General features: G+C 41.7%; 1 protein-coding gene and 1 long non-coding RNA gene across 2 annotated transcripts in view; one reads left to right on the forward strand and one right to left on the reverse strand.

The window, feature by feature from the left end:
• Positions 1-395: 395 nt before the first annotated feature.
• On the reverse strand, positions 396-12,334 carry LOC144236601 (uncharacterized). The gene is made up of 3 exons (XR_013336622.1): positions 12,230-12,334; positions 9,199-9,264; positions 396-550 (listed from the first exon to the last, which is right to left on the reverse strand). It is a non-coding gene; the product is annotated as an uncharacterized LOC144236601 (long non-coding RNA).
• An 865-nt stretch (positions 12,335-13,199) lies between these two features.
• The window catches only part of E2F7 (E2F transcription factor 7), a 37,584-nt gene continuing 26,995 nt past the window's right edge, over positions 13,200-23,788 (forward strand). The window contains exons 1-3 of the mRNA XM_077770209.1: positions 13,200-13,396; positions 14,115-14,207; positions 20,971-21,246. Of these exons, the coding sequence (XP_077626335.1) occupies positions 14,115-14,207; positions 20,971-21,246 (369 nt within the window). The 5' untranslated portion in view covers positions 13,200-13,396. The remainder of the gene's footprint in view (positions 13,397-14,114; positions 14,208-20,970; positions 21,247-23,788) is intronic.

Consider the following 23,788-nt stretch of genomic DNA (forward strand, 5'->3'; position numbering starts at 1 on the left):
CTATTTGTAAAAAAAAAAAAAAAAAAAAAAAAAAAAAAAACTTCCTTTCTGTTAATCTTCCAAAGGTTTGAGATTCATTTTACAGAAACTGATTCCTTGAAGTGCTGTAGAAAATAAAAAACTAAAATATAGAGCATTGGCTTAGAGATCAGGTAACAGGTAGCACAAAAGAGACATTAGAAGTTGGAATCAGAGACTCATGTTATGTGCTGATAGAACTATTAACTGTGCACACTTGTGAGACAGAACAGGGACAAGTAATGACCCTGTAACATTACAGTAATTAAAAAGAAAAAAGCAAGAATGCCAACAGACGCTGTAGTAGTCTGCTCAGGCTGCCATAACAAAATACCACAAACAGGGTGGCTTACACAACAGAAATTTATTTTCTCACAGTTCTGGAGACAGGAAGTCCAAGATCAGCCCCAGCAGGATTAGTTTCTGGTAAGACTTCACTCCTTGGCTTTCAGATAGCTGCCTTCTTTGTGTCCTCACATGGTCTTTTCTCTGTGTGTCCTTACTCCTGGTATCTCTTCCTCTTCTAGTCCTACTGGATTAGGTTCCAACCATTATTATCTCCTTTTACCTTAATTGTCTCCTGAAAGCCCCTACCTCCAAATCTGGACAACTTGAGGGTTAGGGCTTCCACATATGAATTTGGAGGGACACAATTCAGTTCATAAAAGATGCTGAATGCTCCTCTCTGTAGTGAACAGAGTACAAGTAAGAAATGTGTTCAAAGCGGCGCCTGGGTGGCTCAGTTGGTTAAGTGTCCAACTTTGGCTCAGGTCATGATCTCGCAGTTTGTGGGTTTGAGCCCCACATCAGACTCTGTGCTGACAGCTCAGAGCCTAGGGCCTACTTCAGATTTTGTGTGTGTGTGTCTCTCTTTGCCCCTCCCCTCACTCTGTCTATCTCTATATCTCAAAAATAAATAAGCATTAAAAAAAAATGTGTTCAGAAAAGATTCAGTTGGTTTGCAGCAGAAATAAAACAGAATGAAGAGAATCTAGAAATTAAGGTGCATTTGGGGCCTTGCAGGTTTGGAAAGCTGACTGCTTCTCCATACTAAGCAGTAGGAGATAACATCTGAAATGCTTTGAGCAAAAGTGCCCATTAAGTTGTTTTTGGTTAAGCAGAGATTTGTGAGGCTAAAACACAGATCATGGGTAACTTATTCTCTTCCCGCTAAGCCTATTCTTCAAGGGGGCCTCAAGTTAGCCCTATGAAATTAAGAGAAAAACAAGTATAGAGGCAAGGAGGGAAAGAAAGAAAGCAGGCCTAAGAATAAATTATTTTTAATTTTTTTAATGTTTGTTTATTTTGAGAGAGAGAGAGAGAGACAGAGCATGAGCAGGGGAGGGACAGAGAGAAGGAGAGAATTCCAAGCAGGCTCCACTCTGTCAGCCCAGAGTCCAACACTGGGCTTGAACCCGTGAACCATGAGACCGTGACCTAGGCTGAAATCAAGAGCCAGACACTTAACCGACTGAGCCACCCAGGTGCCCCAAAAATAATTTTCAAGAAAGAACTTTGGATGTGGTTACTGGCACATGGAACTGACTAGAAATCATGAGAATAATGTTTCCAAAGAAACCAAGGGAATAATGTTTCCAAAGAACAGTGATCTGAGCCTGAAGAAGCCTGTGACTAAAATATCCTCAAAGGGACCTCAAGTATCCAACAGCAGGATGCAGGCTCTTAATGCTGTACACGCTCCAAGGAAGTCAGATTCTTTACTGCGGCTCTCAGATATCACCAGAAAGGATAATGGATGGAAAAGAATGCCCCAGAGGGCAGAGCCAAGGACCACAGACAAGAGTGAAATAGCAAGTTCCTCCCATCAAGCAGAACCTCCTACACCATAAGGACAGGGAGGTTTCATAATGCCTGTCCAGTTAGATTCACCATTGTTGGGAACCAGTTACTGCTATGGGTCTCTGCCCTTTTCCAAAGAAGAGTTTATTGCTGGGGCGCCTGGGTGGCTTAGTCGGTTAAGCGTCCAACTTTCGCTTAGGTCATGATCTCGCGGTTCGTGGGTTCGAGCCCCATGTCGAGCTCTGTGCTGACACCTAGCTCAGAGCCTGGAGCCTGTTTCAGAGTCTGTGACTCCCTCTCTCTCTGACCCTCCCCTGCTCACGCTGTCTCTCTCTCTCTCTCTCCTAGAAATAAATAAAACATTTTTTAAAAATTAAAAAAAAAAAAGAAGAAGTTTATTGCTATCCTGTTCTTGACCCATATTTTTTATGTGAGGCTTGCTGTGGGGGAGGTGGGCAGACAAGATTGCCTTTGAATTCATAGGTCTCTGAACCAAAGGAACACATTACCCAGAATGCCTAGACTGTTTCCTGGATGCAGCACCAGGGTGGAACTTTGGATTGTCTCCTTCAGGAAAGAGGCCACACAGATACATGGTGAGCAGGAGGCAGTCCTGGGCAGATCTAGCTAGCTGCCTCAAGAGTTGTTACTCCCTGACTCTAGTGTTAGGCTCTTACTGGGAAGGTGCTGCAGAGGCAGTAACTAACTGTTGTCTCTAAAGTATGTGAACAGAAGCGATACATGCCTTGTCTATTGTCTGTTTCTCCTTCCACCAATGAGAAACAGAGGTCTCAGGGGGCTGTCTAAAGACAGTACACACAAATGGAAAGAGCCCGGGTCCCACAGTTGCCACTTACAGGAAATCTACCTGGCATCCACAGACACCATTATCAGACTGTTCCATGAGAGAGAGATTGACTTCTGTTTTATTAAAGCACTGAAATTGTAAACTTTCTTTGCTATAGTACCTCAGTGAACCTAATTAACGTGCCCCTGAAAGAGGTGAAACAGAGAGCTATACATCTCTAGACGAAAAGCATTCCAGGCAGAAGGAACAGAACGTAAATGCATGGCCCTTGCGCGGGAGAATACCAAATGTGTTCAAGGATTAGCAAGGAGCTGAGCATGGCTGAAGCAAAACAAACAAGGGGGGAAAGTGAAGGCGATAAGATCAGAGTTGTAAAAAAGAGGCCAGATCCTTAAAACCTTGTAGGCTACCGGAAAGATTTTAGCTTTTACTCTGAAATGAGTTGGAAAGCCAGTGTAGTATTTGGAGAGGAAGGAGGACATGATCTGGCATTTTAATTTGGATCATTGTAGCTGGTGCTTAGGAACAAATTACAGGGGAACAACAAATAGGGTAATCAGCTCAGAGAATATGAAAGCAATCCAGGGGAGAGATGGAGGTGGTTTCGAATCGGGAGGTTGTGGAGGTGGTGGTAATCGGTGTTCAGATTCTGGATATACTTTTAAGGTAGTGCCAAAAGCTCGCTGTCTGAAATTCAGGCATAAATGAACCGTACGCTTCTCAGTGGCTCAGGTCAGAGAACTATATATGCATCAAGACGAGAAATTGGCTCCCAGCAGCTCATAAAGTGTTTCGTTTCCTCGGTAGTGAAAGGGGAATAGTATTATTGTTTCAGTATAGGTATAAATAATTAAAGTCCAAAAGTCGGAGTTACCCAACCCATAAAGAACTTCTCATCAAGATTTAATGCTATTAAAATATATGCATCTTCAGTGCCACCTTTAGTATTAACCACGAGATTGTCATTGGCTTGAGAGGCAGGTTGCTTTGGCTTCCTTTAAACAGAAAACTGTGATTGTTCTAAAACAAAGAAACAAAAATCAGCTACTACTTTAAATAGGAAAACTCTCAAGATGTCAGTTTTACAGCCATGAAATTCAATGCAGCTTGCCTCACAAGCTATATAGAGGATTCTCTTACTTTCTCTTCACATGTTTAACAAGAGAATCATTAGAAAATAGTGAAAGCAAGATTATTCTTACCATTGCACAAATTTTAACTTATCTCTTGCTTTCATATTTTTAATTTTTGCCCTATAGTTGCCACATGTGGTATCCCCCACGAGCAATATGGTCTGCTTTCCTCTCCTCAAATGTCCCAGTTATGCTTCAGCTGAGTCTGTGATTTTTTCTATGCCTTTAGAAGAGCCACTGGAAAAAAGGTAAATCATTTACATAACTGTATTTTTCCTCAACTAGCAACTTTGCTTCGTTTATGTTGACACTGATGAAGGTGAATGCTTTTCAAAAATTTTCACTATAAAAAGAATTGCAAGATTACAAAATTTTAGGAAATAGCAGACACAAATTATCCTAAGTGGATACTCCAGCATCATGTCACCATGACTGCAAACATCAATAAAGTATTTAACATCCAGGAGACAAGTAAAGAAATCATTAAAATGGAAAAACACATTTCCGGAGTAAATTTCAGCAAGCTTAAGAAAACAGAAATGGCCACGTGGGAACATAATTAAACAATAAGAAACTCAGTAAAACCAGGTGTGAAGATGGGCATAAATCCTCCTTGAGTCAAAAGGATAGGCAAAATTTAACTTCATCAGCCAAAAAAATATCAAATAACTGAAATGACGAGGAATTACACACGCACACACACATGTGCAGGCACACACAAGGTATTAGACTATTTTACTAAGCCGGTGTAGGTCTACAGGGAAAAATAAATGCAATAAAATAATGCAAAACGCAAAAACCAAAACACATAAGGATAGGAAAACATTGTTACTTTGCTTACGTAAATTACATAAAGTGCAAGATAAAATAAAAGAAACTATGCTCTCTTGTGGATAAGGACCTACAAGGGTTAAAAATAACATCACACAGAAGAAACAATTTTTTGGCATTCCTTTGGCCAAAACACGATCACGCTTGATGGCACTTTTAAAACAGAGAACATCTGGAGAAGAGAGAAAGAAAAGTTAATTAAAGTATGTCATTAGAATGTAGATCAAAAGAGTATGTCCTAATTCGTGGGGCCCTGTGTGATATGGTATCATGTGTGTGCAGCTGAATAGAAGACAGAAGTCTCTGTTCTACCATCTCAGAAGCACCAGTTTATTTGATAGGCATACTCTAGATAACCAGGGAAGATTTTATTCATATTCCTATCTTTTAAATCTTTAACAAGAATAATAATCCAGGAATCCCAAGCAATTTTATTAGTTTGGTCATACAGACTATTGTTTTCTGCACTATTTTGTGAATCTTTCTCCTTTTATCAGGAGACTCTCTTCTCCAAACCTGTTAGGAACGTGGGGTCACCTCCCATTCAAGCCTTCCTCCTGGAGGAAGGATCAACTCCTGCCCCAATCTTACCTGATTCGGCTCACATCTGTACCATTCTAATACACCTACCCTGGGCCCTTTCTTCTTAGGGCCTATACCTTCGTGGTCCTATTCTCTACAGACACACTGATAGTCCTCCAAGAGTCGTGAGGCCATTACTGAATATGCCCAAGAAGTGGCCATGTTGGTTTTAAGTAAAGGAGAGGAGCATTTTGGGAAATACTCATCGAGAGAGACCAAACTTTGGCCCAATCACAATGCCTCTGCTATTGCGGGAGGGAAGGAATTATGAGTGCCTACAACCCAGATTTGGCTACCAGCATAGGCCCCATGCTTAGAAAAGGGATAAGAAATAAAAAGTAACTACCAACACAGATTGTTCTCTGACTCCATATTTCAGCACAGAGAAGAAATGGCCTGGGTAAGAGGAAGTATGACTTTGCTGGGTGAGAGGAGAGTGCGAAACGGCACCAGCCCACATCCCGTACATACTCCATGGTAACAGCACCTCACAGAAGCAGTAGCAGCAGCAACACCGGTCCTAAAAGCAGTGAAAATCCAGTTCTGGTTTCATAAGGTGGCAGCAGCGGCAGCTGGCACCCTTGATGGGGGCCCAGTGTCATCACAGAGTATCCTTGACCTGAGTGCCAACGGCTTTGCTGGCCAGAGGTGGCCATGCTACCTGGAGATACCTGATGTCACGCATCACTAGTAACGGCAGAAAGAAACCAACGTATGGGCAGGGGAGGTCTCGGGTATCAGAGAAGACTGAAAGAACCTGTTTTGAGAGTAGGTATGACTGGGGACTCTCAAAATTCACTGGCGAGGCAGGGGTGAGTCTCTGAGCAAGCTAGAAAGTCCCGTGTGTTACATGAAGTATTACACAGGAATTAACACTGTTTCCATCTCCAGGAATGGGTTGAAGAAAGATGTCTTATTGTGCTACACGGGCGATGGTGGTTAAATGATTACTCTTTCCAGGAACAGTTTGCATTTTAACAGGGACTTCTTGTAGACAATACATTAACCTTTGTACACGAACATTTCCCCCTGATTGTTTAGAGAAGACCTGGGCTAATACATCTCCATTTGGGCTCAATATTCTAATTCTCTAGTTTTCCTAAGGCAGAAGGCCTTGCATGTGATGAGGTGGTTCTGGGTTAGGAAACATAATATCTGTAGTATTCAAGCATAGGTTTCCTGTCCCTGAGTGGCTAACCCCAAGCCTTCTTTCCACCACTTCCAACCCCAACCTCCTCTTTCCACTGCACAATGGAAACATCTTCATGTGGTCCTACAAAGGATCACAATGAATTAATGCTATTAATATGATGCTATTAGGTTGGTATAGAAATCCATGTAGCCATTTAATTCTAATCTTAGAAGAATAAAGATTACAAAGGACAGCCTTTGGCCTAATATTTTTTAATATTCTCCTTATTAATGTATGTACATCATGTAATATAATAAGGAGGTATTCAGTTTCACTACATATGGAAATAAAAAATTATTTCAGTAATATTCTTATATATCCACACTAAATGATAAGGACTCAGTAGCGAGTAGTTTTAAGATGATAACCGAAGTGTCCAATAAGCATTTAGAATGACCAAATTGGCAGGTTCAGCGATTTTCCAAATCAGCCCTACCACTTAATTGTTTTTAAATGTGTATTTATTTTTGAAAGAGAAAGAAGTTGCACTTGTGTGCACACCAGAGAGAGACAAAGACAGAGGATCCAAAGAAGGCTCCGTGCTGACAGCAGGTAGTCCGATGCGAGGCTCAAACTCCAGAACCGCGAGATCATGACCAGGGCCAAAGTCAGGTAGGTGCTCAACCCACTGGGCCACCCACTTTAGGTGGCACGCTAGCCCTACAACTTTCAAGAGAAAACTGAGACGTAGGTAGGCAAAACTTTTTTGTTCCAGGTTACCCAGCAAGTTCTGGCCAAGCCTGGGCTAAAACCTGTTTCTCTACTCAACGTGAATTCCTTCCCTTCTGTAAGGCTCTGGAAATTGAGGTGAAGCTTGTCCCCTATTTTCTCCAAAATCTCAATTTCAGGGCAGTGGTCACTTTCCATTTTTACTCTCCCATCCACTGTGGTCCCTTCAGAGCGGCAGCATAGATGTGGTGCCTCGTAAAGGTTGCCCCATTGTACACTCTCCACTATCACATTTCTAGAAATACCTAACCCATCTCTAAATTCATCCTACCTGTTATGGTCTGGAATGTCTGTTACAGCACAAACCCCTCTCCGTACCCCGGCCCTCAACATGCATCCATGTACACACATACACACACACGTGCACACCAAACATACTATTTTTTCATTTAGTGAGAACACAAATTATGTGATCTCTAAGTAAAATGACCTTGCTCCACAATGCTAAAAGATGACAAGAAGTCTATAAAGATAATGAATGAATTCCTCTGTTCCCTATGGGACATTTAATCACAGCTTAGGTACCTCTCTTAGAATAGCTGGACATCTGTATGCAATTTGAGATGGGAGCCATAACTGCTCTTTGGTATTAATATGATCTTTTGTTGTTGTTGTTGCTAAGGCTATGAGGAGGAACCAATCATGGACTTATTCTCCTGACATTGCTTATGGTCAGCCAACAATAAATCTTCTGACTTCTCTGAACTTGCTAGCAGTTAGAGAAACAAATGTATTAGGCCCATGAATGGCTGAGGACAAGGGCCTGTTAAGCCCTCGGTTTAAGAACTGTTAAATTGATCCACACAAAAGAGACTTGAGAATTTCCAGGATGTGAAGCCAAGTTCCCTCTGTTGCCCGTGTGAAGAAAAAAAAAGCCTCTAATTCCCACTGCAACTGCACTTTTGAGAACAGACGCTACACCCAGATGACTGTTTGTGGGAATGGAAGAAAAGGAAAACATTGGGGTGGCTGGGTGGCTCAGTCGGTTAAGCGGTTAAGCGTCTGACTTCGGCTTAGGTCACAATCTCAAGATGCGTGAGTTCGAGTCCCATATCAGGCTCTGTGCTGACAATTCAGAGGATGGAGTCTGCTTCAGATTCTGTGTCTCCTTCTCTCTCTGCCCCACCCTGGCTCATACTCTGCCTCTCTCTTTCTCAAAAATAAATAAGCATTAAAAATTAAAAAACAAAAAGAAAATATCTGAGGAAGCTTAAAAATTAACTGGACAACTCAACCTGTCTGACTGACATGAATTAATATTTCACTACCATGTATTTTCACCGTAAGGTGTAAAAAAATCTTGGGATTTGGAACCCTAAAGGGATAAAAAACTATTTGCAAGATTGATAAGCTGTGGAATAAGTCTTTGCACAGAGGAATGTCACATATCATCTGTGTATTTTCTTTTGGTCACAGCCCTTGCTGCTCATTCTTCTGTTATACCTCTGCCTCACCCATGAGTTCTCATTTACAACCCCAACTCCTTCCAAAACTCAGGGACATAGCCATGAACCAGCAAGACCCACCCTTCTGAATTCTGCACCTACTCCAGAGGGTGACCCACCGGCTCAAATCTTCCTCTCTGCATTGATGGCACAAGAGGGTCCATTTCTGAAATCATTGAGTCAGAAGCATCCCCCCAAATCAAGGAATAAGCGTACAACCCAACCAGCATGATGCTAAGGCACAAGAAACTAGGCATTGGAAAAAACAAAAACAAAAACAAAAAAAAACACCCATGCACAATTCCAGATCAGGTAAACTAGGAAACCTCTGGGTGTGCAATTCAGGTACTGGCATTTTAAAAAATCTCCCTGCAAGGGATTCTAAAGCATAGACAGGGTTGAGAACCACAGGACTGGCACAGTACAGAGCCCAGGTGACTGCTGCCATGTGGGCAGTACAATACTGTTCCCAAGTCAGTGACCTTTCAGGCAGAGTTTATAGAGGTAGAGTTGCAAAATAATTCAATCAGCATGAAACCTGGTGTGGCAGTTTTAAAATAGAGCCCCAAATTGTTTGACATTTCTTCCAGTGAAACATAGAGTGTATCAAAAATAAATTCAAAGTGGATGAAAGACCTAAATGTGTTTAAAGACCATTACCTAGAGGAGAACACAGGCAGCAATCTCTTTGACATCAGCCAGAGCATCATCTTGTTTGACATGTCTCTGGAGGCAAGGGAAACAAAAGTAAAAAATGAAAATTAACTATTGGGACCTCATCAAGATAAAAAGCTTCTGTACAGCTAAGGAAACAATCAACAAAACTAAAAAGCAGCCTATGGAATGGAAGAAGATATTTGCAAATGACATATCTGATAAAGGATTAGTATCCAAAATCTATAAAGAACTTATCAAACTTAATATCTCCCCCCAAAAAACCCCAAGTAATCCAGTTAAGAAATGGGCAGAAGACATGAATAGACATTATTCAAAAAAGGCATCCAGATGGCTAACAGACACATAAAAAGATGCTCAACATTACTCTCATTATCAGAGAAATACAAATCCAAACCACAATAAGATACCACCTCACACCTGTCAGAATGGCTAAAATTAACAACACAGGAAACAACAGATGTTGGCGAGGATGCAGAGATAAGAGAACCCTCAGGCACTGTTGGTGGGAATACAAACTGGTGCAGATATTTGGAGAACAGTATGGAGCTTCCTCAAAAAGTTAAAAATAGAACTACCCTATGATCCAGCAATTTCACCACTGAGTATTTACCCAAAGGATACAAAAATACTGATTTGAAGGGGCATGCACCCTGATGTTTACAGCAGCATTATTGACAATAGCCAAATTGTGGAAGAAGCCCAAATGTCTACTGACTGATGAATTGATAAAGAAGATGTGGTAATATATATATACAATGGAATATTAGCCATTAAAAAGAATGATATCTTGCCATTTGTAACAACATGGATGGAACTAGAGTAAATTATGCTAAGCAAAATTAGTCAGAAAAAGACAAGTATCATATGATTTCGCTCATATGTGGAATTTAAGAACCAAAACAGATGGGGTGCCTAAGTGTCTTAGTCGGTTAAGCATCCAACTTTGGCTCAAATAAGCATTCTCACAGTTCGTGGGTTCAAGCCCTGCATTGGGCTCTGGTCTGACAGCTCAGAACCTGAGGCCTGCTTCAGATTCTGTCTTCCTCTCTCTCTCTGCCCCTTGCCCACTCACACTCTGTCTCTCTCTCTCTCTCTCAAAGATAAATAAACATTTTAAAAATTTAAAAAAAAGAAACAAAACAGATGAACATAGGGGGAGGAAAGGAAAAAAGAGAGAGAGAGGGAGGCAAACCATAAAAGACTATTAACTACAAAGAACAAACTGAGGGTTGCTGGAGAGGAGGTGGGCAGGGGATGGGCTAAATGGGTGATGGGCATTAGGAGCATACTTATGATGAGCACTGGGTGTTATATGTAAGTGATGAATCACTAAATTCTACCCCTGAAACCAATATTATACTATAAGTTAACTATAACTAACTAGAAATTAAATAAAAACTTGAAACAAAGAAGAAGAAGAAGAAGAAGAAGAAGAAGAAGAAGAAGAAGAATAGAGTGTATGTCCTTTCCTTTCCTATCAAGTATGGGGTGGATCTTTGACGGCTTCATCTAAAAGATACAGCAGAATTGATGCTAACTTAGCTCTAGGGTTACATCATGAAAGGAATACATTTTCCACTTTGTGGACTTGGGTACTCATCGTGGAGTCCTGAGCGCCTGAAAGAAGTCCAATTGCCTTGGCCACCATGCTGTAAGGAAGATCAAGCTACACTGAGAAGCCATATGCAAGGACTCTTCTTGATGCCCCACCCAAGTTCCCAGCCACCATCAGCGTCCACTGAGTAACAGAGATTGACAGAATATTTACCAACTCTAGGACTTGAAAGCAGCAAAGTAAGCGTATTAGAGGAATGTCTCCCAATTTGCCCATCACTCACTCATTTTCCAGTTTCCCTCCAAATTTAAGATCACTGTTACTTCAAGCAAGAGATGAAATTACAAGAGTCTGAAGCTACATGTTGAGTTATTCTTGTTCTGAATAGTGGCTTCATTTGAAATGTAGATAGAAAAAAAACCACTTGGAAAATGCTAGGGAAAAGTCTGTAACATGAAACTCCTTAATCTCAAAGAAACAACCATTGTTATTTTAAAATATCAGAGAAATGAATGGGTTTCAATCATTTGAATGTGGGTCTAGAAAGCAGAATGGTGGTCCCAAAAAGAAATATCCACGTCCTAATCCGTGGAACCCATGGATGTTACCTTATTTGGAAAAAGAAAAAAATTGCAGATGTAATTAAGTTAAGGATCTTAAGAGGAAACCATCCTGAATATTAGGTGAGTCCTATATTCAGTAACAAGTGTCCTTATGAGAGATACACAGGACAGATTTAACAGATCAAAGGCGAGCAGGCAATATGACCATGTGGGCAGAGACGTGAGTGAGGCAGCCATATATCAAAGATAGCTTACAGCCACCAGAAGCTGGAAGAGGCAAAGAACAGATTCTCCTCCAGAGCCCTAGAGGGAATGCGGATCAGCCAACACCTTGATCTCGGACTTCGGGCCTCCAGAGCTCTGAGAAAATAAATCTCTATTCTTCTAAATCAACCAGTTTCTAGTAATTTGTCACAGCAGCCACAGGAAATTAATACAGTTGGAAAAAAAGTATTTCCTAATCAAAATTTTCTGCTTCTATATAAGTGCAAAATTTAATAAATGGCAATTTTATTCTTTATACTTGTCTCCTCATGCTTCTACCTATTTCAGTTCAAAATATTATTTCTAACGTAAAAATGTCAAATTTTTATTACTATTGTTATTTTCCTATACCTTTAACGTTTCCATGCTTGTCTCTTTGATACCATCTAAGTGATTTCTAGGCTGTATTTATCAGCAATCTAAATAGAGTACAAAGTGAAGGACTTAATTGAGCATTCTAAATTCTGCTTCGGATGTGAGACATGGAGAGCAGAGCACTAGACAGGAAAGGATAAGAAAGAAGAAGATAGCCTTTGTGTAAACTATACGATTTGTTGGGAAGTGTCTGTAGATCTGGTTTTAAAAGGAGGTCTCAAATACCAATAGCAGGACATCCTACAAAATGACTTACCAGTTATTCTTCAAAACCATGGAGGCCGGCAAAAACCAGGAAAATATGAAAAATCATCATAGCCAAGAGGAACCTCAGGAGATATGAACATTAAATATAATGTGGTATCCTAGAACATAAAACCATTAGGTAAATTTAAAGAAATCTGAATAAAGTAATGACTTCAGTTGGGTATACCATGACCGGTTCACTAATTTCAACAAAAGCTTCATACAAATATAAGGTGTTAATAAACAGGTAAAACTGAGTGGGGATATATGGGCACTCTGTGTCCTATCTTCTCCATTTTCCTGCAAACGTAAAACTGTTCTAAGCGCTAGTCTTATTAAAACACACCATATACATATGCACACAGCTGTCTCTATCAACATTCATATCTCAAATAAGAAACTAAAGTTGAAGGAAGTGAAACATTGAATACAAATCAGTAAGTCGAGGAAATTTTCTCGACTACTTCCCGGAATGCTAGTGCATGTTGCAAAGAATTATTTAATAAGGCTTCTGCCTCTTAATTATTGGCGACGTTCTTAAAAAGCAACACCAAAAAAACATTCCCAGACCTAACAAGTGGAAAGGGAAGGGAAGGGAAGGGAAGGGAAGGGAAGGGAAGGGAAGGGAAGGGAAGGGAAGGGAAAACAAGAAACAGCTGGCTGTGCTTGCAGTCTAGTTTCCAGGACTAACTGGCGTGCCATCTGCTCGCAGCATAGAGTGGTAACCATGGTTCACGTGTCACACCAGCGTGCGGTGTTAGGAAGTTTGCCCCAACAAGCCTGGACAACTTCGCTTCCGCGCAGGTTGCTGAGGGGAGGGGGTGGCGGCGGCGGCGTCCAGAGCGTGTATATCGTTTTTCCAAACTCCATCTGCACTCCCCTCCCCTGGCTGTGCCCTCTGTCTCNGGCCGCCGCTGATTGGCCGATTCTCAAATTCGGTCTCAAGGCGCCAGAGGTGGTGTTTTAGCGGGGACTGCGATCCGGGGCTGGAGCGCTGGCGCTGCCCTGACACCGCGGGGTCCCCGCCAGCTCTGGGCGCTCGGAGCGGGGATCTGCGCGCCTCACTTTCCCCGCCCGATGTCGCCGTGCGTCTGCTGATCTCGCCCCGCTGGTTCCTCGCCGGTGTGGGGTCGTGAAGGTCCCCACAGAGGCAGGAAGCCTCCTTCTCGAAGTAGGAGTAAGTAGCGTGCGGCCCTAAGCCCTGCGTGGAGGCGGGAATTGGGGGGAAAGGGGAGCCCCCTCCCTGCCCGGGCTGCCAGCCGGCCTCCCCTCCTCTCCCTCGCTGGCGGGGATCGAGGCATTTCTGCCGCCGGACCAGGCGCATGTGAGGTGTCCTGGCTACACCTCACCCTCCCGCGGGGCAGTAGAGAGGACTGGTTCTTCCTCGTGATCTGGGGGGTTCATTGGAAGAGTTTATCCTTGGGGTCGGCTGGGCGGCCTGGGAAGGGGCTGCGCTAAGAGCTGAGTGGGTTTGGTCTGGCGATCAGGTTTCCCTCCCCCGGATTCAAAACCCCCTCAAAGCCGAATTCCTCTCAGTTCTTTGCGCCAAAATTAACTGACCTAGGAGACCCTGTACTTTCTGACAGATTTGCCCTACACTCTACTGACTTGGTAACTTTGTTTTGTGCTGTTGCTTTTCATAAACAATTACCAGTTTTTGTCCATTTTTTCTTTTTTGCCTTCCCAGGTTTTTAGTAATTATCAAACACACTTTATTAAGTGTTCGTGTTATTCATGTGCGTTTTAGAGATGGGGGTAGTGGCTACACTCCTGGAAATTCCGAGAATGAGTTTAGAGAGGGGAAGTTCATGTTCACGAGCAAGTAATAAATATTTTTGTTGGAGGAGAAAACATCCAATTGTAAAATCACTTTCTACTGTAATTGTGCATTACAGATGGAGGTAAATTGTTTAACATTAAAAGACCTGATCAACCCCAGGCAGCCCAGACTAGACTTTTCAATTGAAGATGGGGAAAATGCACAAAAGGTAAGTGCACTTAAATACCTTAAGCTTTAACATATTTAGGATGGTGGTGTCTAATTCAATGAAGTCTTCCGACATGTCACTTGTATTTGTCTTATAAACGTAATAATGTTGATGATCATTATAGAAATATATGTTTTTTAAATGGTTGCATCCAAACCATTATTGTCAAGTTTCTCACTCATTGTGCAGTAGAAAGAGGCTAAGTTAGATGTAATGTCGCAACCAATTTATATGAATCGAAGATGTGCTGGACACTGCAACCAAAAGTTTATAATACTTCCAATTGTCAAGAGTGGAATTAGCTCATGCTGTGCAGGAATGTTACCCCTTGGTTCCTGGAATATAGACTCTACACTGTAAATGCTGGATATTTAAAGTGCTGTGAAATGTTCTTCATACCAATGAAGTATCTCCTCGTGGCTGTTTCATTCACCCAAAATTAAGACCTGTGCCTCCCATATATAGGGAGATAAAATGACTTAGCCCACTAGCATACTCTGAATATTTTACAGTGCTACCCCTGGTTTTGTACTGAGCCTTTCTCTCCCTTTCGCTCCCCTTGTGACTTTTAAAACCATGGTTGTATCTTCAAGAAACATAACGAAGTGGCCATAGTAATGTCTAAACTATCACCATACCCACATCAGCACAGCCGCACTCATCAGCTAATGCCCTACTGAAAAGGTATAATTGCTCGTGAACATCTAAGCATTTTTAGGCAGAAGCCAAATATATAACAGAAACTTTGAATAACAATCTGAGCATAGCAACTTACGTGGGCACTGAACTTCTCTAGGCTCCTTGTCTTCTTTTTAGGCTTGCCATCAACAATGAAACTGTCTGTTTGCAAAGCACCTGTTATGTAGACCTTTGAAGAATACTTGACAACCATGAATTTTGGATAGGTGTACAATTGGATATTTTTGTAGATTCTTCCCCCTAGCATTCAAAAGTTTTTTGTTAGGAAAAGAAGGATACCAAAACATTGTTGTTTTCAGGAGGACTTTCTAAAAATGAACCAAGCCATATGAGGATGGAAATGCCCAGACTGTAAAATGTATATTGGGAGTTTGGGCTTTGGGAGTTTCAGAGCAAACCTTTTTGCTTTCCTTTATAATTTGGATTGGAATAGCCTTGAAGGAACGTGTATGCATTTATATAAAGCCTGAGTTAGCGTCCGCTTCTTTCTTCTGGGTCAGTGATTTTTTTTTTTAATCCAGTGCCTTCCACAAGGGCGTTCTACTCTAGTTAGTATCAGTGCTGTGTCCAGGTGAACTTTCCCATTTTAATGGATATGGAGAAAAACTCAAATGACTCCACAAAAAGGTCGAAAAAGTGGTTAAAATGTTTGGAACGGAATGTACGAGCAGGGATTATTTCACCTCAAAGAGAAGGCAAGGAATGAGAACAGCGCTTCTGCCCAGAGACAAGATGGGGCTTTTGTCTCCTTTTCACATTGCTGGGTAGTAAAGGAAGGAGGATTTCTAGGGATGGCGAGAACATGGGATTTGTAGTAACAGAGATCTGGGTTGGATTTCCTGCTCTGCCATGTATTAGCTCTGTAACCTCAAAATAATGTATTTATTCAGTCATTCAATAAATATTTATAGTCCAGGTGCTGAGATACAGTGGTTTAAGTTTCCTAACCTCTCTAAGCCTGTTATTTCTCTTCCATAAATTGGAGCTAATAAGTAGCACCTCCCTCTGTAGGTGTTTGTAAAGTACCCAGCAACACACACTGTTCACACTGTACTCAGTGGGACTGACAACCCAAAGATACAATTGTAGGCTCTGAGAGACTTTCAGGGACTCAGATGCAAAACTAACCAACTGTACTATGGCTTGCTAACTGCCGTCACAGAAGTGGAAAAAAAAATGTTTGGCAAAATAAAGGAGGAGGAAATATATTCACAGGGGATCCCGGGAAATTTGGGAAGCTTCACAGAGGAGGTAACATCTGGGCTAACCAAGCCTCCATGGCTGAGGGCATTCAGCCTACAAAAAAACAGGAGTGAGCAAGACGGACATTGGAGGCAGAGGAAACAACGCGAAGTGCAGGCATACAAGAAATGTTCAAGATACTCAGCGTGGCCAGAAGCTGGTGGTGCTGAATTGTTGCTTGAAAGCCTCTGGGAGATGCCTGGTACAGTGTTTTGTGGGTCAGCTGACATTTAGAGGATTTCTCATTCTTGACTCTCTCCACATTGGTCAAGAACTAGAAGTACTGTATTATGCATGCGTCTTCTTGCTACTTATTGAGAAATTTTTTTTAAATGTACAGTTTTCGCTTTCATTACCCGCATTTACTGAGGCCAGTTGTGAGATAATAAACAAGACTCTCCTCTTCAGTTGTTTACAGAGCATTTGGGGAGGACAAAGGAAGAAAACGGATGGTTTGGCATGCAGGGGTGAGCAACAAGGATTGAGCTATTGGGGTGCTTTGGGAAGGAGGTAAACCTGAACAAGGGCTTGAAGGGATGAATGCTAAGACTTAGGCAAGCAGACAGGGAGGCAACTGGTAAGAAGTAGCAACGAGCAGGTACATTTGGGGCCAGTGCCCAGACTTAGTAGGCACAGGCTTTCTCTGAAGGTCATTCATCACTTTTAGGAGTGATTGAGAAAGAAGGTAAGTTTAATCTGAAGTATCTGTCTGCACCTGTGTGATACAGGTAGATAAATGTGTGCAGGAGGCACCGGTTGCCTGATTTTGGAATTCATGAAAGGTCCTGGCCAGATACAAACTTGGGAACTGTCAACGTTCGGGTTGGCTTTGAAGCCCTGTACATGAGGGACCTGTCCCAGAGAGAGCGAACGGAGGACTGGAGAGCTGAGGTTCTAAGAGCGGAAAACGAGGAACCAATGCAGGAGACTGAGAAGTAGGGAGAGAACCAAGAAAGTAAGTGTGCTGTGTTCCGAAGGGCTGCGTGTTTCATAGAGCAAAGAATTGTCAACAGTCTCAGCCACCGCAGTGAGGTAGGCCAAGTGAGGTGTTTGGCTGTTGATTTGGCAAGTGAGAGGTGACCTAGATGAGAACAGTGGGAACCCCTGGGAGACCGGGTAGGGGAAAGCCCTCAGTGTGGACTGCTCATTCTAGAAAGTGTGCTCTGAGGGGAAGGGGAGTTTGTTAGTTAAAGCTAGAAGGAGACGTCTTCCTAACACGTAGACAGCCTTAAACCATAGGTAGAATTTCAACAGGCAACGCTTCACCAATAGCATTAAAGACAAAGTAATGGTGCAGGGCAGGCTTGAAGAAAAGCAAGTGCACTGTTTGGGCACAATGTGGAATATGCATGAGCTAGAATTGGAAAAGCAGTTGGCCACATCTTGCCAAGGGCCCTGGCAAGGCTGATAACTGCATGTATTCTTTGAGGTAACATGATCAAAGCTGTATCTGAGACCCAAGCAAGACTGGAACCAAGATCTTGTAACTACAAAGACTTTCTGTGGTGGCATACAGCAGAGTTGAAGTGTTGGTATAATTCATAACAGATATCTGTATTGCGCTCGGTGACAAACTGCCTTCACCTTCATTATCTGATCCCGTCCTCACGGCCACTCGATGGCAGGTAAGCCAGGCTATGTTGTGTCCATTTGCGTATGAGAATCGGAGAGCCTGTTCCACAGGTTCTGCCTCTCCAGGCCGTCTCTAATCGAAGAAGGGACTTCCAGGGTGTTGCACTTGGATTTCCTGGCAGGCAGATCGGACATGGAGGTAGGGTGCCGGAGGCTTGTTAGGGGTGCTCTGGGCAGCCACGTCTGTGGGTACGAAGGGAAGGCAGCAGAACTAGACAGAGGGAGAAGTGGATCTGAAACAGTCTCAGGGGAAGACTGTGGAGTTTACCCAACTGGGAGTTTGGGCAGGGACAGGAGGGCCAGGCTTTTACATGTCAGTGCTACCTCTACTGGCATCGAGGGCAGTCCAGGCCTCCCTGGGAGGTTGTGATTTCGGACAAGTCCGCCCTCTCAGTCCCGGTGAAGGGCTTCCAGCATCGAGGGGAATGAGTCATTCATTCCTGACGAGATCTCAGCACATCCCTTTCTACCACGCAGCTGGGTAGCCTGGCTGGAAAGCCTTGGAGGTAGATACTTTAGTTGGAACCGCTTATTTTAGTGATAAGGAAACTTGGGGTCCAGACAGAACAATTTGTCCAGTATCAAAAAGACAAAAACCAGGTTTCCAGTCTCATTCAAACTCCCTTTCCACTTATACAGTGTTAGGACTGCAGGCCGGACAGAGAGATGAAGCAGGGTGCGATTAGATTACAGTTGACTTTCTGCCCATCTGAGATCTCAGCATACAAATTTGCTTGGCATTCTTTTTTCTCTTGATGCAGAGGTGTGTACAATCAGAACCTAGCAGGTAATCTAATTCCACTCCAACTTTAAATATTAAACTGTAGTGAAAATATATCAAAGTGTTGGAGGGAATAATCCATCTAAATTGTTCCTCCGTGGAGCAGAAGTAGGAGCTTTGTACTACTCCTTTGAGAACAGGCAGGTCCCCTAGAGGGAGCACAAAAGGAGTGTGGATCTCTGCCCACCTCAGTGAGGCTGGCCTACACCCTTATCACAGGGATACATTTTAGAAAACGAGATAATCAAGGCACAGTGTTCTGTCAGCACCCATAAGGGGCAGGGCACTGTGCCAAAAAATTATGAGGAATGAGCCATGGAACTTGATTCCTGACCTCTGGAAGTGCACAGTCTCATTAAGGAGTCAAGACACACACCTAGGAAGCTAAATAACGGTATGACACGCTGTATTGTATTAGCTCTGAGTGCCAGAATGGACAGTAATAAAATGGGATAGAGGGGAATAGGTAACAGCCAGGTTTTATTGAGTGCTCACTATATGCCAGGATCTACTTTAATAACCCTTGAGGTTGGTATTTTTATGAACTTCATTTTTAGTCGAGAGCATTAAAATATAGTGAGACAAGCAGCTTGCCCACGCTGATAAGCATCAGACACAGGTAAGCTGGTCCAAGAGCCTAGGTGCATCACTACTTCCCCGTCCATACTGCCTGTCCACAGTGCCACTAGGGATCAGCGGCCTGCTGGGTACCTTTTGTTGGATCTGTGATAAAAATCACTTCTTCCCGGTTTGTGCCCAAGATAAACTCATTTCTAGATGCAGGATTTCAGGAACTTCTGCTATCACCTGTTTCTTGCATACAGGTGACTTTTATACTAAATGAAGGTTGCATATGACCCCAGGCAAGTTATTTAACCTCTCTGTGCCTCAGTTTCTTCATCTGTAGACAGAAAAAATAATAATACCTACGTCTCAGGGTTGGATGAGGAATTAATATATGTAAAGTACATAAAATGGGGTGCGGTGCCTAGCAAACACTCAATACTTTCCCTTCAGAGGTCCCTTGTAGAAGACTTCATCAGAACTGCACATTAATAGGGACGTGTTACAACACGTGGGTAGATGCAGTGGTCCAGGCTGGCTGTTTGTGCTGCGTGGTAGGAAACTGTCACTCCCATCCCCCCTCCCTCCCAGTGACACTGGGGCAAAACCTCACTGTGAGCTCTGCTGATCCAAGGAACAAGAGTTGGCCCGGCTAACACAAGCTCTGGGTGCACCCATCCTTTTTTCCTCTCTCTTCATATGTTGCTCCTTTATGGGAAAGCACTTTTCTTAAAGGACTGCTCACCCGAAATCCAAGCACACAGTAGCTCTAGAATGATAGGCGTATAGAGAAGGAGGGACAAACCTGTAACTCATCCACCTTCATCATTATGTAAAATACAATTGCTTGGAGGTGACTTCTGCTACAGAAAGGACAGAATCTTTCCATTTTTGAATGACGGATCCTGATTTTAAGGGAAAGAAACTTGTTTTCATTACTTGATATTTCCAAATGTGGCTTCCATATACGTAGTCCTTTTTCAAAGTGGACTAAGGGACATAATGGACCCATCACTGATCTTTCTTATAATTATCTAAGGCAGTCTACTCAAAGTGTGGACTGGGGGCAGGTGCTAATCCAAAAACTATAGCTAAACCGCAAAAAATTAAGAACTGAATTTGAAAGTCAGGCACTTAGAAAGCTCTGCAACAATTTGATCTTGTCCTCTGTGGCACCTAAGCCCATGATCAGTGGTCTCTTCCTATTGAACAGGCTGTAGGTTGTTTGAGTGACAAACTCACACGGAGAGTCACAGGTGGTGGAAAATGCATATGAGTCCTGTGAAGTAAAACCACGTATCAGTATGTGGGAGTTTGGAAATAAAAAACCCTGGCCCTTCACCATGGATAGTTTGAGAAGTACTGTCTAAAGGAATAACAGTCCTTCCAGGTTGGTTTGAAATGTGGCATTTTGTTGGATATTTTTCCATTGGTTGGTCCTGCTACAAATTTCTGCATTAGCACCGGTGAACACCAGACTACAAAAGCATAATTGTAGTACTGCACCAGTTAGTGCAAACTTGTAAATAGAGAAGCAATACGGACTCAGCCCACATTTGCCCCTGTTATCATCCCCAACAATTACAAGCATCTACAGATACACTCAACTTCTTTCCCAGAGATGCCATAAGAAGTATGTTTAAAAACAGTAGATGATAATCATGTTCTCACTGAACCACTCTTGGATTCCATGAATCCTTCAGTCTATTTTCATTAGTCCTAGTCTGATATTTTTCAGTGGTGAACATATGGTCTCTTTGTATTTTCATGTCTTGGTGAATCAATGCTTTCAGCTTATACCTGCCCTTTTTCATTCTTACTAAAAGGTCTCTTTTTTTAAAATAGGAAAACATATTTGTTGATCTCTCAAGGATGGCCCCGAAGACTCCAATAAAAAATGAACCAATTGATTTATCAAAGCAAAAACTCTTCACTCCAGAAAGAAACCCCATTACTCCAGTTAAGCTTGTTGACAGACAGCAGGCAGAACCGTGGACGCCCACAGCTAACCTGAAGGTGCTCATTAGTGCTGCCAGCCCCGACATCAGAGACCGAGAGAAGAAAAAGGGACTGTTCAGACCCATTGAAAACAAGGATGATGCCTTTACAGACTCTCTGCAGGTAAACAGGCCATGTGTCTCAGGCTTTATAGAAAAAAAATTTTTAAGTTTATTTATTTTGAGGGAGACAGAGACAGTGTGAGTGGGGGAGGGACAGAGAGAAAGGCAGAGAGAGAATCCCAAGCAGGCCCCACACTGTCAGCATGGAGCTCGATGTGAGGATCAAACCCATGAAACCACTAGATAGTGACCTGAGTTGAAACCAAGAGTCAGATGCTTAACCAACTGAGCCACCCAGGCACCCCAGGCTTTATACAATTTTTAAATCTTTACTTGATTATTTAAAAGTCATAGAATTCTCAATTTTTCAGTTACCATTGAGCCAAAAGCAGTATTAAACTTAATGTCTTCCTTTTCTTTTTTTCTTTTTTTCTTTTTGCCATTGGGGTGATTTAATGGCATGTCAGATGTCTATAATGGTAAAATACCTTTAGACAGGCAGTATCTTTCATCCACAAATCCCTGCTCTTTACAGATATCAAAATATATCAAAACAATATCTTACTACTAGCTGAAATGGATTTCTCACTCTATCTTATTTTTTTCATAATGAATGGGTTTTTTTCATCTGTGTGCTACCCCCTTGACTACTCCCAGTACACATTTAAAAATGATAACTTTTTAAGCAAAAACATTTAATAATTTTGATTTAATGAAGGAGTTGGCCTTTTAAAATGCTGCTGTGAATTATAATTTTACTCTGATTTTGAGAGTAATAGTGTATTTTAGACTTGGAAAATTTCATTATTTTTACATATGTTGAATGCTTTGGGACCTTAACGGTAAATCATCTTTAAATTATCTGTCCTATGGAGAACCAGAGCTATTGTTTAAGCAGCGTATCTATACTTTAAAAAAAAAAAAAATAAATCAATGGTCAATAATTTTCACTCTTCCATTAAATGTTTTCCCAGGCTTCCAGCGCCTGGGTGGCTCAGTCGGTTAAGTGTCCAACTTCAGCTCGGTCATGATCTCATGGTTTGTGGGTTCAAGCCCCACGTCAGGCTCTTTGCTGACAGCTAGCTCAGAGCCTGGAGCCTGCTTTGAATTCTGTGTCTCCTTCTCTCTCTGACCCTCCCCTGCTCACACTGTCTCTCTCAGAAATAAATAAAATCACATTGTCTCTCTCTCTCTCAGAAATAAATAAAACATTTAAAAATTTTTTTTAAAAAGCATTTTCCCAGGCTTGCTAAGAAAAGTTACAGATTTGAGTGTTATTTCTCTTCTATTTTTCCTCCTTTTGGTAGGCTTTTTATGCTATAAAAGTTACCAAAATGAAGAAATTAAAAAAGGAGAAGAGGAAAAGGTGTCCCGAATTACAACTTGAAATTAATAGAACAAAATGAAGTGAACCTGTTATACTTCGTTGCAGTGATAGAACTAATTAATGGATTTTTCCACGTAACTAAATACAAATCTGACCATACTTTGAGAACCACTGCTCTGGAGAAACCCCTGTATGTGTACGCCAAGAGACGTGAACAAGAATATCATGGCAGCACAGTTCCTATTTAGCGCACACTGGAAACTACACACATGGCTAACACTAGGAAAATGGATAACTAAATTGTGGTATATTCATACAGTGGAATATCAAACAGCAGTGACAATGAGAGAAAATCATAGCTATATGCAAGAACATGGATGAATCTTAAAGACGTATGTTGATTGAAAGGAGCAAGTTTCAGAAGACTATCTACTAGTTTCAATTTTACAAAAGTTGAAAACCCAAACAAAACAAAACATAAGCAATATATTGCATAGAAATATGTGCATATGTGATAGAACTATTTGAAAATGGCCATGAAATAATACATGAAAATTTAGGAGAAAGATTACTCTGTGGGGTAGGCAGATGTAAATTAATAGCATTGTTCAGTTTTGGGTGTTAAAGATATGTACATAAGTATATTTTTTATGACCAAATATTCTATCAAAAGGTAGTAAAAAATCATTTTAAAGAAGATATTCCTCAGTAATTTTTAGGAATATGAAAAGCTTCTATGAACAAGAAATTTGAGAACTACTGCTCTAGGTTATACATCTAGTAGTGAAGTGATTAGGCCATTGGATATGCAAATATTCACAAAGTAATTGCTTTCCCAAGTGCTGTTTTCATCCCCCAGTGATGTATGAACATTTATTGATCCACATCTTCTTTGACACTTCACACTGTCAAATTTGTTAATTTCTGCCAATCTAATGGGTATACAATTGTATATTAGTGTGGTATTCACTTGCTTTTCCTTGGTTACTAATGAGGCCCAACCCCTTTCCACATGTTTACTGGCCACCATGTTTTTTTCCCCTCTTTTGTGAAGTGTTTGTGCAGTGTTCTTTGTTGATTTTTATTGGTTTTTTTTGCCCATATTGATTTGTAGGAGTTTATTGTATATTCTTGAAAATAAACCTTTATCAGTTCTATATATTACACTTCAATTTAGTGCTTGTGTTTTTTCATGTTGCTTCTTATAATCAATTGTCCCTGCACTATTTATTCAGTCCTTACTCTCTCAAGTTGGCAATGCTATGTCTGTCATATG

The sequence above is a fragment of the Crocuta crocuta genome, unplaced genomic scaffold, assembly GCF_008692635.1.
Source record: "Crocuta crocuta isolate KB4526 unplaced genomic scaffold, BGI_CrCroc_1.0 scaffold317, whole genome shotgun sequence".
NCBI classification, from domain to species: Eukaryota; Metazoa; Chordata; class Mammalia; order Carnivora; family Hyaenidae; genus Crocuta; species Crocuta crocuta.